The 13,870-nt window shown below is 36.4% G+C and overlaps 1 protein-coding gene across 1 annotated transcript; it reads left to right on the top strand.

Annotated features, from left to right (window-relative positions):
• Positions 1-528: 528 nt before the first annotated feature.
• LOC102268184 (olfactory receptor 4P4) lies at positions 529-1,440 on the top strand. Its single transcript, XM_005905608.1, has one exon. The coding sequence runs from the start codon at positions 529-531 to the stop codon at positions 1,438-1,440; it is 912 nt and encodes a 303-aa protein (XP_005905670.1).
• Positions 1,441-13,870: the final 12,430 nt, after the last annotated feature.

Here is a 13,870-nt window from a genome sequence, read left to right as displayed (position 1 = left end):
ATTTACATGCACATGGAGAAGTCGAGAGATTTTCTTAAATATGTAAATAGCCATTACATAGATAACTAAAGGCTGGGATGGAGAATGACTTTATATTTTTTATAGAGATGGACAAAAGCTGAAATTTCTGTGATCAGTGAATGTTGTTGCATAGTTCCCAAGAACATGAACTCCGGTATCAGGGTCAGGTTCATCTTAGTTTGATTGCAACTTAATCTCTTAATGACTTGGTGCAAATTCTGAAAACTCTTGCTTTTATTTTACAAGTATAAAATGAGTATCAGAATACCACCTCTTGGTTGGGTTGTTATGTTCCAGACATAATTATTATTTTATTAAATATTGTTCAAAATATGCTGCTCTTAATATCAAATAATAGATTGCTTATAGTAAATTTTCTGTGCCCTACATCTTTGCCCAATGTACAATAATCCAAAACTTTAAATATGCAATTAAAGATGTATTATGTTCTTTATTGTTTTAGATGAACTGAATTTCTGTTGTGTCCTCCAAACTCTACACAACTTCATGGAAACCCAAAACAATGTCACAGAATTTGTTTTCATAGGGTTGTGGGGAAATAAGAAAATAGAGTTACTGTTCTTCTTCTTGTTCCTGCTCTGTTATCTGGCTGTCTTAATGGGGAATTTCATCATCTTTCTCACCATCACCTGCAGCCATCTAATGCAACAACCGATGTACTACTTCCTTTGTCACCTCTCCTTCATGGATTTCAGCTACACCTCCACTGTGATCCCCAGGCTAATCACGGACTTAGCTGCAGCACGAAGAAACATTTCCTATAACAATTGTATGACCCAGATCTTCACTGCCCACTTGCTGGCAGGTGTGGAAATATTCATCTTGGTGTTCATGGCTTTTGATCACTATATCGCCATCGTCAAGCCCCTGAACAGACAGAGTTGTGACATGTTGATGGTCCTGGCCTGGGCTGTAGGTTTTTGGCATTCTATTGCTTTACTTCTCATGGTACTCAAGTTACCTTTCTGTGGTCCTAATCAGATAGATCACTACCTATGTGATGTGAAGCCTCTTTTAAAACTGGTGTGCAAAGATATTCATGTTGTGAGTATCTTAGTGATTGCAAATTCAGGAATGGTGGTGGTTGTCATATTTCTTGTTCTAGTAGCTTCTTACATAGTCATATTATATAACCTTAGAATACATTCTTCTGCAGGGCGAAAAAAATCTCTCTCAACGTGTAGTTCTCATATAACAGTTGTAGTTTTATTCTTTGTGCCCTGTATCTATACTTACATTCTACCTGCAGGGAGCAAGAACAAGGACAAGGACATCTCTGTGTTTTACACTGTAATTGCCCCCATGCTGAACCCTCTCATCTACACCCTGAGAAACATGGAGATGAAAATCGCCATGAGGAAGGTATGGGCTAAAGTGGCACATTCAGGTTTAAAGTAAATAGGATGATACTCATTATGATTTAGAATTCATGTCTCATCTCTAGGACCTGTGTCCTTTGAGGTATTAGCAGAAAACATATACCATTTCTTTGAGGAATTGAAATAAATGTCTTCAGGCATTCAGTTCAGTCACTCAGTCATGTCCAACTCTTTGCAACCCCATGGACTGCAGCACACCAGGCTTCCCTGTCCATCACCAGCTCCCGGAGTTTAGTCAAACTCATGTTCATTGAGTCGATGATGCCATCCAACCATCTCATCCTCTGCCGTCTGCTTCTCCTCCTGCCTTCAATCTTTCCCAGCATGAGGGTCTTTTCCAATGAGTCAGTTATTCTCATCAGGTGGCCAAAGTTTTGGAGTTTCAGATTCATCATCAATCCTTCCAATGAATATTCAGGACTTGTTTTCTTTAGGATGGACTGGTTGGAGCTCCTTGATGTCCAAGAGACTCTCAAGAGTCTTCTCCAACACCATAGTTTGAAAGCATGAATTTTTGGCACTCAGATTTCTTTATAGTCCATCTCTCATGCCTGACATTAGGTTAGCCAATGAAGCATGCTACTGTGATTCAGACTACAATATGCACTTTAAAGAACCCAGCTAGTTTCGTGTGTGAGCACTGAAGGAATGCAAGAATTGTCCTTCTAAAACTCATCTCTTATTGTATGACCGACCTGCCCAATAATTCCTGAGGAACCTATTTTCCTTGGAATACAATCTAACCTTCTCACTCATGCATTAGAAAATTAGGTATAACTATCTAATTTTATAAGTCATCACATTGAAAGAAATTATGGAGTTACAAAGAGACTAGGTGGTCAAGGAAACCTGGGTGACTTCTCAATTTTTTTGGTTTTATGCCTTTGTCTTGGAAATTTGTTCTAATTATATTGTTTTTGAAAATGAATACCTATGAAATGAGATAATATTATGCTTCATAAAATGAAATATTAATTGGGCCACCATCTGTTAAATTTTGCTTGGGGTATGGCTACAAGAAACTCATACTAGGTGCTTTGCACCAGATTTGGCAATAATAAACTCATAGTAGATTCTTTCTTGTTTCTTCATCTTTTACCCCTCAGTTCCCTCTCATTAGAAGCTTTTATCCAGCTACACTGGGCCCCTCTACATTCTCTAAACTGACCCTAAAATCTGGCAATCTATGACTGTTTTTCTTCTATTTTCTCTGACTAGGATCCCTCCACTCTTATGTTTTAGGGTCCATGTCATAAATATTATTCACATTTCAGATATTATCTTATTCAGGAATATTTTGCAGATCTATAAATAAACCAATAATGGACAGAAATGGTAGGAATGTAACAGAAACAGAAGATAGTAAGAAAAGGTGGCAAGAACATACAGAAGAACAGTACAAAAAAGTTCTTCATGACCCAGATAATCATGATGGCATGATCATTCACCTAGACCCAGACATCCTGGAATGTGAAGTCAAGTGGGCCTTAGGAAGCATCACTATGAACAAAGCTAGTGGAGGTGATGGAATTCCAGTTGAGCTATTCCAAATCCTGAAAGATGATGCTGTGAAAGTGCTGCACTCAATATGCCAGCAAATTTGGAACACTCAGCAATGGCCACAGGACTGGAAAAGGTCAGTTTTCATTCCAATCCCAAAGAAAGGCAATGCCAAAGAATGCTCAAACTACTGCACAATTGCACTCATCTCACACGCTAGTAAAATAATGCTCAAAATTCTCCAAGCAGGCTTCAGCAATACATGAACAGTGAACTTCCAAATGTTCAAGCTGGTTTTAGAACAGTCAGAGGAACCAGAGATCAAATTGCCAACATCTGTTGGATTATCAAAAAAGCAAGAGAGTTCCAGAAAAACATCTATTTCTGCTTTATTGACTATGCCAAAGACTTTGACTGTGTGGATCACAATAAACTGTGGAAAATTCTGAAGGAGATAGGAATAGCAGACCACCTGACCTGCCTCTTGAGAAACCTGTATACAGGTCAGGAAGCAACAGTCAGAACTGGACATAGAACAACAGACTAGTTCCAAATAGGAAAAGGAGTATGTCAAGGCTGTATATTGTCACCCTGCTTATTTAACTTCTATGCAGAGTACATCATGAGAAATGCTGGGCTAGAGAAAGCAGAAGCTGGAATCAAGATTGCTGGGAGAAATATCAATAATCTCAGATATGCATATGAAACCACCCTTATGGCAGAAAGTGAAGAAGAACTAAAGGGCCTCTTGATGAAAGTGAAAAAGGAGAGGAGAGTGAAAAAGTTGGCTTAAAGCTCAACGTTCAGAAAACTAAGATCATGGCATCTGGTTCCATCACTTCATGGGGAATAGACAAGGAAACAGTGGAAACAGTGTCAGACTTTATTTTTGGGGGCTCCAAAATACTGCAGATGGTGACTGCAGCCATGAAATTAAAAGACACTTACTCCTTGGAAGGAAAGTTATCACCAAGCTAGACAGCATATTAAAAATCAGAGACATCACTTTGTCAACAAAGGCCTGTCTAGTTAAGGCTATGTTTTTTTCCAGTGGTCATGTATGCATGTTAGAGTTGGACTGTGAAGGAAGCTGAGTGCCAAAGAATTGATGCTTTTGAGCTGTGGTGTTGGAGAAGACTCTTGAGAGTCCCTTGGACTGCAAGGAGATCCCACCAGTACATCCTAAAGGATACCAGTCCTGAGTGTTCATTGGAAGGACTGATGTTGAAGCTGAAACTCCAATACTTTGGCCACCTGATGTGAAGAGTTGACTCATTGGAAAAGACTGGGATACTGGGAAAGATTGAGGGCAGGAGAAGCGGACAACAGAGGATGAGATGGTTGGAAGGCATCACTGACTCAATGGACATGGTTTTGGGTGGCCTCTGGGAGTAGGTGATGGACAGAGAGGCCTGGCATGCTGCAGTCCATGGAGTCACAAAGAGACGGACATGACTGAGTGACTAAATTGAACTGAAATAGACCAGAAGTATTTCCTTTTTGCTTTTCTTTTCCTTTTATTGGTTTTTAGCTGTACTTTTACTGTATATGAAATAATCCAAACCCCATACTACTTTTTGTGTGTGTGTGTATGTGTGTGTGTGTGTGTGTGTGTGTGTGTTGTGTGTGTGTGTTTGATTTTCCCTGTTTGACTGAGGCAAAAATTATATATCTTTCTATTTATTTGTACCCCTGAAGTTTTTCATAATAAACCCAAGACAAATTAAGCTGTGATTAAACATTTATGAAATTAAATTCAAAGACTCTGTATTTTCCTTTTAATATGAATGTATATATTGTTCTCTTGTATATAAAATTCCCCTTATTTATTAATAATATATCAGAAAGACTAAATATTAGCATAAATCCCATGATATATCAGATGTGGAATGCAGAAGAAACTATATTTCCCCCCATTATTTGTTTTTGGCATTTACGTGAAAGATAATTGCCCATAGGTGTCCATAGGTTCATTTCTGTGCTGTCTGTTATGTTCCATTGATCCATATGTCTGTTTTTGTATCAATACCATGCATTTCGTGTACTGTTGCTTTGAATATTGTATGAAGAGTGGAATTGTGATACCTTCAGGGTTTTTTTTGCTTTTGTTTTTGTTCAAGTTTGCTTTGTTAATTTGGGGTCTTTTGGTTTCATACGAATTTTAGAATTATTTGTTCCACTTCTGTAAAAATTTCATTGGTATTTTGATAGGAATTGTATTATATTTCTAGATTGTATTGAATAGTATAGACATTTTAACAATATTAATTATTCTAATCCAAGAGCCTGTGATGTGTTTTCTTTTTTTTTAATTTTTATTTTATTTTTAAACTTTACAATATTGTATTAGTTTTGCCAAATATCGAAATGAATCCACCACAGGTATACCCGCGTTCCCCATCCTGAACCCTCCTCCCTCCTCCCTCCCCTACCCTCCCTCTGGGTCCTCCCAGTGTACCAGCCCCAAGCATCCAGTACCGTGTATCGAACCTGGACTGGCGACTCGTTTCATACATGATACTATACATGTTTCAATGCTATTCTCCCAAATCTCCCCACCCTCTCCCTCTCCCACAGAGTCCATAAGACTAATCTATACATCGGTGTCTCTTTTGAAGTCTCGTACACAGGATTATTGTTACCATCTTTCTAAATTCCATATATATGCGTTAGTATACTGTATTGGTGTTTTTCTTTCTGGCTTACTTCACTCTGTATAATAGGTTCCAGTTTCATCCATCTCATTAGAACTGATTCAAATGTATTCTTTTTAATGGCTGAGTAATACTCCATTGTGTATATGTACCACAGCTTTCTTAGCCATTCATCTGCTGATGGGCATCTAGGTTGCTTCCTTGTCCTGGCTATTATAAACAGTGCTGCGATGAACATTGGGGTACACGTGTCTCTTTCCCTTCTGGTTTCCTCAGTGTGTATGCCCAGCAGTGGGATTGCTGGATCATAAGGCAGTTCTATTTCCGGTTTTTAAAGGAATCTCCACACTGTTCTCCATAGTGGCTGTACTAGTTTGCATTCCCACCAACAGTGTAAGAGAGTTCCCTTTTCTCCACACCCTCTCCAGCATTTATTGCTTGTAGACTTTTGGATCACAGCCATTCTGACTGGTGTGAAATGGTACCTCATAGTGGTTTTGATTTGCATTTCTCTGATAATGAGTGATGTTGAGCATCTTTTCATGTGTTTGGTAGCCATCTGTATGTCTTCTTTGGAGAAATGTATATTTAGTTCTTTGGCCCATTTTTTTGATTGGGTCATTTATTTTTCTGGAGTTGAGCTGTAGGAGTTGCTTGTATATTTTTGAGATCAGTTGTTTGTCCGTTGCTTCATTTGCTATTATTTTCTCCCATTCTGAAGGCTGAAAATCTTAACAGACCCATCACAAGCACGAAAATTGAAACTGTAATCAAAAATCTTCCAGCAAACAAAAGCCCAGGTCCAGACGGCTTCACAGCTGAATTCTACCAAAAATTTAGAGAAGAGCTAACACCTATCCTGCTCAAACTCTTCCAGAAAATTGCAGAGGAAGGTAAACTTCCAAACTCATTCTATGAGGCCACCATCACCCTAATACCAAAACCTGACAAAGATCCCACAAAAAAAAGAAAACTACAGGCCAATATCACTGATGAACATAGATGCAAAAATCCTTAACAAAATTCTAGCAATCAGAATCCAACAACACATTTAAAAGATCATACACCATGACCAAGTGGGCTTTATCCCAGGGATGCAAGGATTCTTCAATATCCGCAAGTCAATCAATATTATACACCACTTTAACAAATTGAAAAATAAAAACCATATGATTATCTCAATAGATGCAGAGAAAGCCTTTGACAAAATTCAACATCCATTTATGATAAGAACTCTCCAGAAAGCAGGAATAGAAGGAACATACCTCAACATAATAAAAGCTATATATGACAAACCCACAGCAAACATTATCCTCAATGGTGAAAAATTGAAAGCATTTCCTCTAAAGTCAGAAACAAGACAAGGGTGCCTACTTTCACCATTACTATTCAACATAATTTTGGAAGTTTTAGCCACAGCAATCAGAGCAGAAAAAGAAATAAAAGGAATCCAAATTGGAAAAGAAGAAGTAAAACTCTCACTGTTTGCAGATGACATGATCCTTTACATAGAAAACCCTAAAGACTCCACCAGAAAACTACTAGAACTAATCAATGATTATAGTAAAGTTGCAGGATATAAAATCAACACACAAAAATCCCTTGCATTCCTATACACTAATAATGAGAAAACTGAAAGAGAAATTAAGGAAACAATTCCATTCACCATTGCAACAGAAAGAATAAAATACTTAGGAATATATCTACCTAAAGAAACTAAAGACCTATATATAGAAAACTATAAAACACTGGTGAAAGAAATCAAAGAGGACACTAATAGATGGAGAAATATACCATGTTCATGGATTGGAAGAATCAATATAGTGAAAATGAGTATACTACCCAAAGCAATTTATAGATTCAATGCAATCCCTATCAAGCTACCAACAGAATTCTTCACAGAGCTAGAATAAATAATTTCACAGTTTGTGTGGAAATACAAAAAACCTCGAATAGCCAAAGCTATCTTGAGAAAGAAGAATGGAACTGGAGGAATCAACCTACCTGACTTCAGGCTCTATTACAAAGCCACAGTTATCAAGACAGTATGGTACTGGCACAAAGACAGAAATATTGATCAATGGAACAAAATATAAAGCCCAGAGATAAATCCATGCACCTATGGACACCTTATCTTTGACAAAGGAGGCAAGAATATACAATGGATTAAATACAATCTCTTTAACAAGTGGTGCTGGGAAAACTGGTCAACCACTTGTAAAAGAATGAAACTAGAACACTTTCTAACACCATACACAAAAATAAACTCAAAATGGATTAAAGATCTAAATGTAAGACCAGAAACTATAAAAATCCTAGAGGAGAACATAGGCAAAACACTCTCTGACATACATCACAGCAGGATCCTCTATGACCCACCTCCCAGAATATTGGAAATAAAAGCAAAAATAAACAAATGGGACCTAATTAAACTTAAAAGCTTCTGCACATCAAAGGAAACTATTAGCAAGGTGAAAAGGCAGCCTTCAGAATGGGAGAAAATAATAGCAAATGAAGCAACGGATGTGTTTTCATTTATTTGCATTTTCTACAATTTCTCCCACCATTTTCTCTTTCTTTTCTTTTTCAGAGTGTAGGCTTTTTACTTTCATTAAGTTTATTACTAGATAGTTTATTCTTTTTGATGTGATTTTAACCAGGAATTAAAAATATATATATTGTCCCTCTCTGTTAATTCATTATTAGTGTATAGACATGCAACAGGTATATACAAATCTTAAATCTGGTAACTTTTGCTAAGTTCATTTTTCTAATATTTTAAAGGTAGAGACTTTCGAGTTTTCTATATAAAGTTATGTCATCTGCAAAGAGTGACTTTTACTTCTTCGCTTTAAGTGTGGATTGCTTTTATTTCTTCTTCTAGTCTGATTGTTGTGTGGGACTTCAAACGCTATGTTAAAGAGAAGTGGTGAGTGTGGGCAGGCTTGTTTCATTTCTGATTTAGCAAAAAGACTCTCCGTTTTCACCACTGAGCATGATGTTTCCTATGGGTTTGTCATAAATGACTTTCATTATGTAATGAGACGTAATGGATCAGTGAATTATAAGCAAATATATTTTAATTATAATTTTATTAAAAACATTGCACTTAGGGGTCAAATCATGTACTGATATTGATTCTGTGGTACTGGAGAAACTGAAATCTAAAATTAAAGTAACATTTGCAATTTCTGATAGAACTTTCATATATACATTCCCTAGAGTCATTGAGAAATGAATTGTGCAACAACAACAGCAACAAAAAATACGAGTATGTAGGTTATGTTTTAAAGTAGTTTCTGGGTCAACTGTCCTGACTTCCCTTTGGGGGAAAAAATAATAATAGTAATTAGTGTAGACAGAGGAAGAAGCAAAAACTCAGACTAACGTATATTATACCTACTGACCAGATTTTAAAAACATTCTGCATAAAACTTAAGGAACTAAATTAAAATGTGTATAAATATTCACCCACTCCTACTTATCTAAAACTGGTAAGTGAATGGAAGTCAAAACCAAAGACCTTACCTTATACACTTAGGAAAAAAGTAAATAAAATCAGCAAAAGACAAATGTGATCTAGAAAAGAACAAGCAAACTGACTGCAAAATACATTTGTTTGCACATGGATGCTTATACCAACTTCATTTATGACTGCCAAACCTTGAAGCATCTAAGATGCCCTTCAGTAAATAAAGTGAAAGAGTTATGTCCCATTCTTTGCAATCCCATGGACTATAGCCTGCCAGGCTCCTCTATCCATGGGATTTTCCAGGCAAGAGTAGTAGAGTGGGTTTCAATTCCCTTCTCCAGGGAATCTTCTGAACACAGGTCTCCCAAATTACAGGCAGATTCTTCATTGGCTGAGGCACCAGGGAAGCCCAAAACCGTGGCACATTTAGACAATGTAATACACCTCAGTATTAAAAAGAAATGAGCTACCAAGCCATGAGAAGATATGGTGGACACATAAATGAATATTGTTAGGTAAAAGATTAAAAAAAAAAAAAAAACGAGTCTCTAGAAGTTAAGTGGCTAGTTCAAACAGCTAGTAAATAGGAGAAAAATAATTGAGTGCTTTCTGAGAGTGAATAATAAAACGGATTCTGATTAGTTTGGTAATTACTTTATGTTCTTCTTAACGTAACAGTAAAGTAAGTAAAGTAAAGTCGCTCAGTAGTGTCCGACTCTTTGTGACCCCATGGACTGTAGCCTACCAGGCTCCTTTGTCCATGGGATTTTCCAGGCAATAGTCCTGGAGTGGATTGCCATTTCCTTCTTCAGGGGATCTTCCCAACCCAGGGATCAAACCAGGGTCTCCCGCGTTGTAGACAGATGCTTTACCTTCTGAGCCACCAGGGAAGTCCAGATTAACACAATAGAGGTAATGCCATTTATGTCATTATTGTGAGATGAAATTATAAATTTGAAGCATGAAATAATCTCAGTAAACTATTGTTATTACTACTTTCTACTACTTAAGATATTATAAAAATTGATTTTCTGAAGTCTTATATACTTGAAAGAAACCATTAACACATGGATTTCAGTATGAAGTAAGAGATTAAATACCTGAAGTACTTTTGGGGCTGAGCGTATATGATCTGTGGAAATGAAGTGGCATAAGAGAAAAACAAAACAGCAGAATAGAAGCTCTACTAAGATAGGCAATGTCCACAGCTCCAGGGACGTGACCTTGGACAGCAAGGTGGGAGGCTTTTTGTGAAGCTCTGTTTAGAAATGCCTCTTGGAACACGATTTCTTAGAATATTCAAAGGCTAATTAATTCTTACATTGTCATATAAGTCACATTCTGTTCTTCTCAACCAAATTTCCTTTAGGCATAGACATAAAATAAATGACTCTATGACTCCCATGATTGAAAATGTTTGCTTGTGTGAGAATTGCAGAATACTTGTTTTATTTATTTGTTTTAATCTGAAGATCCATTGGTTCCATCACTGACTCACATTCTACTCCCTGGGCAAATATATACAATTTTCTAAGACTCTGCAAAGTGAGTGTCTCAAGAAGAAACTATTCCTGATTCAACCTAAAAATTCATTGTACAGCCACTTAGATGTAATGATCAATGAATTAATGAAATAACCATTTCACTTTTTAAAAAGAATATTTGAACAAATGTGCATTATACATCATTTAAATCTATTCTCTTTAGTTTAAATTTTGATTACCATAAAATTATTTGGCTAACTTTAGTGTTAGTAGCACATTATTCACAAGTAGAATCCCAGTTGAGTTAGAGTTATAAAATATTCTATCCATAGTGAATTGCATTGAGTCCTATTTTGATTCTCTTATATTTTCCTCTTTCCTCCGTATTCTTATCAAAGAATAGCCCAGTTTATGCTTGTATATCTCCACTGACTAATAATTTCCTAGCTTCAAAATCCTTGCCATCCTGAAATGGGATAGAGTCATTCAATTCAATTAAGGTAATTTTATAGGAAACCATATTCTGATACAACTAGGAGAAAATTTGAACTTATGGCATAAAATTTACTTTAACTATAATAATAACTATTCTTATAATTTAAGCAGCAAAATGAAAAAAAGAATGCTGAATTTTTGTGAAATGATACTAAAGAAATAAAAATAATTATTTAACTATATTTTTGTAGTGCAGAGAAAATTGTGACTTAGTGTTAAGAAGTACCCTAAGATAACCAATATCTTACAGTAATTTCATTTTTATTAACAGACTATCAAAATTAAAACTACTTCATAAATCTGTGCTGTGATATTTCTTTCATCTTTATTGTATTTTTTTAACTTTTATTTTATTTTTAAACATTACAATATTGTATTAGTTTTGCCAAATATCAAAATGAATCTGCCACAGGTATACCCGCGTTCCCCATCCTGAACCCTCCTCCCTCCTCCCTCCCCTACCCTCCCTCTGGGTCGTCCCAGTGCACCAGCCCCAAGCATCCAGTACCGTGCATCGAACCTGGACTGGCGACTCGTTTCATACATGATACTATACATGTTTCAATGCTATTCTCCCAAATCTCCCCACCCTCTCCCTTTCCCACAGAGTCCATAAGACTGATCTATACATCGGTGTCTCTTTTGAAGTCTCGTACACAGGGTTATTGTTACCATCTTTCTAAATTCCATATATATGCGTTAGTATACTGTATTGGTGTTTTTCTTTCTGGCTTACTTCACTCTGTATAATAGGTTCCAGTTTTATCCATCTCATTAGAACTGATTCAAACGTATTCTTTTTAATGGCTGAGTAATACTCCATTGTGTATATGTACCACAGCTTTCTTAGCCATTCATCTGCTGATGGGCATCTAGGTTGCTTCCTTGTCCTGGCTATTATAAACAGTGCTGCGATGAACATTGGGGTACACGTGTCTCTTTCCCTTCTGGTTTCCTCAGTGTGTATGCCCAGCAGTGGGATTGCTGGATCGTAAGGCAGTTCTATTTCCAGTTTTTAAAGGAATCTCCACACTGTTCTCCATAGTGGCTGTACTAGTTTGCATTCCCACCAGCAGTGTAAGAGAGTTCCCTTTTCTCCACACCCTCTCCAGCATTTATTGCTTGTAGACTTTTGGATCACAGCCATTCTGACTGGTGTGAAATGGTACCTCATAGTGGTTTTGATTTGCATTTGGTCAACCACTTGTAAAAGAATGAAACTAGAACACTTTCTAACACCATACACAAAAATAAACTCAAAATGGATTAAAGATCTAAATGTAAGACCAGAAACTATAAAACTCCTAGAGGAGAACATAGGTAAAACACTCTCCGACATACATCACAGCAGGATCCTCTATGACCCACCTCCCAGAATATTGGAAATAAAAGCAAAAATAAACAAATGGGACCTAATTAAACTTAAAAGCTTCTGCACATCAAAGGAAACTATTAGCAAGGTGAAAAGGCAGCCTTCAGAATGGGAGAAAATAATAGCAAATGAAGCAACAGACAAACAACTAATCTCAAAAATATACAAGCAACTCCTACAGCTCAACTCCAGAAAAATAAATGACCCAATCAAAAAATGGGCCAAAGAACTTTATTGTATTTTTTAATGAAATGCATATATGGCAATTTCAGAAACTGCTCACTCAAAAAATACAGTAAAGAAAAATAAACTAGCACATCATACCCATGTATGACACTGGAGTATTTCAAATTATTTCTTACCTTATTCATTGTATTCTGAGTTTTTGTAGTAGCATATTAAATCTATACATATAGACAATGTGTTTTTAAGAGGTGAGCAATGTTCACAAATCATAGGGAAGTGGAGAAAATTAATTCTATTTACTGACTGAGGTCCATATTAAAAATATATGCTATATAGGGAAAAATATTTAATAAAATTGATAAGAAAAATGTTTGGATAGATTTACAGTGATTGCAAAAGCTGGCTACAGAATCTTCAGCATTTTCTCAGATCTCTCTTTCTTGGGAAATTTGATTTTTTCATGTTTATTTTCCCCCTTTGCCCTTCTCATACATGTCTCAAGATTCCTTAATTTGACATTGTATTTTGACTGTGCTATATATATATATTTTTTTTCTTTCTTTCTTTGAAATGCTTAATTTATAGGAAATGGTAGGTGGTGGGTAGTGGGAAGTGGATGTTTACTAAATTTGAGTAAAATGATTTTGTCAATTCTTAAAATGAAAGTGAAAGTGTTAGTCATTCAGTTGTGTCTGACTCTTTGCAACCCCATAGACTGTAGCCCACCATGCTCCTCTGCCCATGGAATTCTCCAGACCAGAATACTGAAGTGGGTAGCCATTCCCTTCTCCAGGGGATCTTCTTGACCCAGGGATTGGAACTAGGTCTCCAGTATTCCAGGCAGATTCTTTACCATCTGAGCTACCAAAGAAGCTCTCTTAAAATATCAGACTAATATTAAATAAGCATCCTTAATTACTGAAACGTAAATTCTCTAGTATCTTATAGCTAATTTTCTCTCTTTTGGACTTCCAATCTTATTCTAGTGTGCTCTTAATGACATAAACTAATAGGAAGTCATCTGCTAAAGGAAAAATATTGTGAAATTTTACTCCCAGCATCTCAGAGAACATTTAAAGGTCAATTATTGAGCTGAGGCTAATAAGTACATGAGTACAACATTTAACTCCTTTTCCTACTGTTTATAAACACTCCTCTACGTTAAATTTGGACCTCCTTACAAAAACCAATAGTATCTCTATGCTTTTACCAAACAAGATGCTTCTACAAAGATAGTCTCCCTCTTTCTCTCCCAAAAAGGAAATGCAAATCCTGAACATTCTGGA

The sequence above is a fragment of the Bos mutus genome, chromosome 28 (assembly GCF_027580195.1).
Source record: "Bos mutus isolate GX-2022 chromosome 28, NWIPB_WYAK_1.1, whole genome shotgun sequence".
In the NCBI taxonomy this organism is placed as follows: Eukaryota; Metazoa; Chordata; class Mammalia; order Artiodactyla; family Bovidae; genus Bos; species Bos mutus.
The sequence above is the reverse complement of the archived record's forward strand: the minus strand, read 5'-3'. Positions and strand labels throughout refer to the sequence as shown.

Bases quoted from the DNA above. Each gene is read 5' to 3' on its own strand.
- LOC102268184 (XM_005905608.1), top strand. From the start codon at position 529: ATGGAAACCCAAAACAATGTCACAGAATTTGTTTTCATAGGGTTGTGG.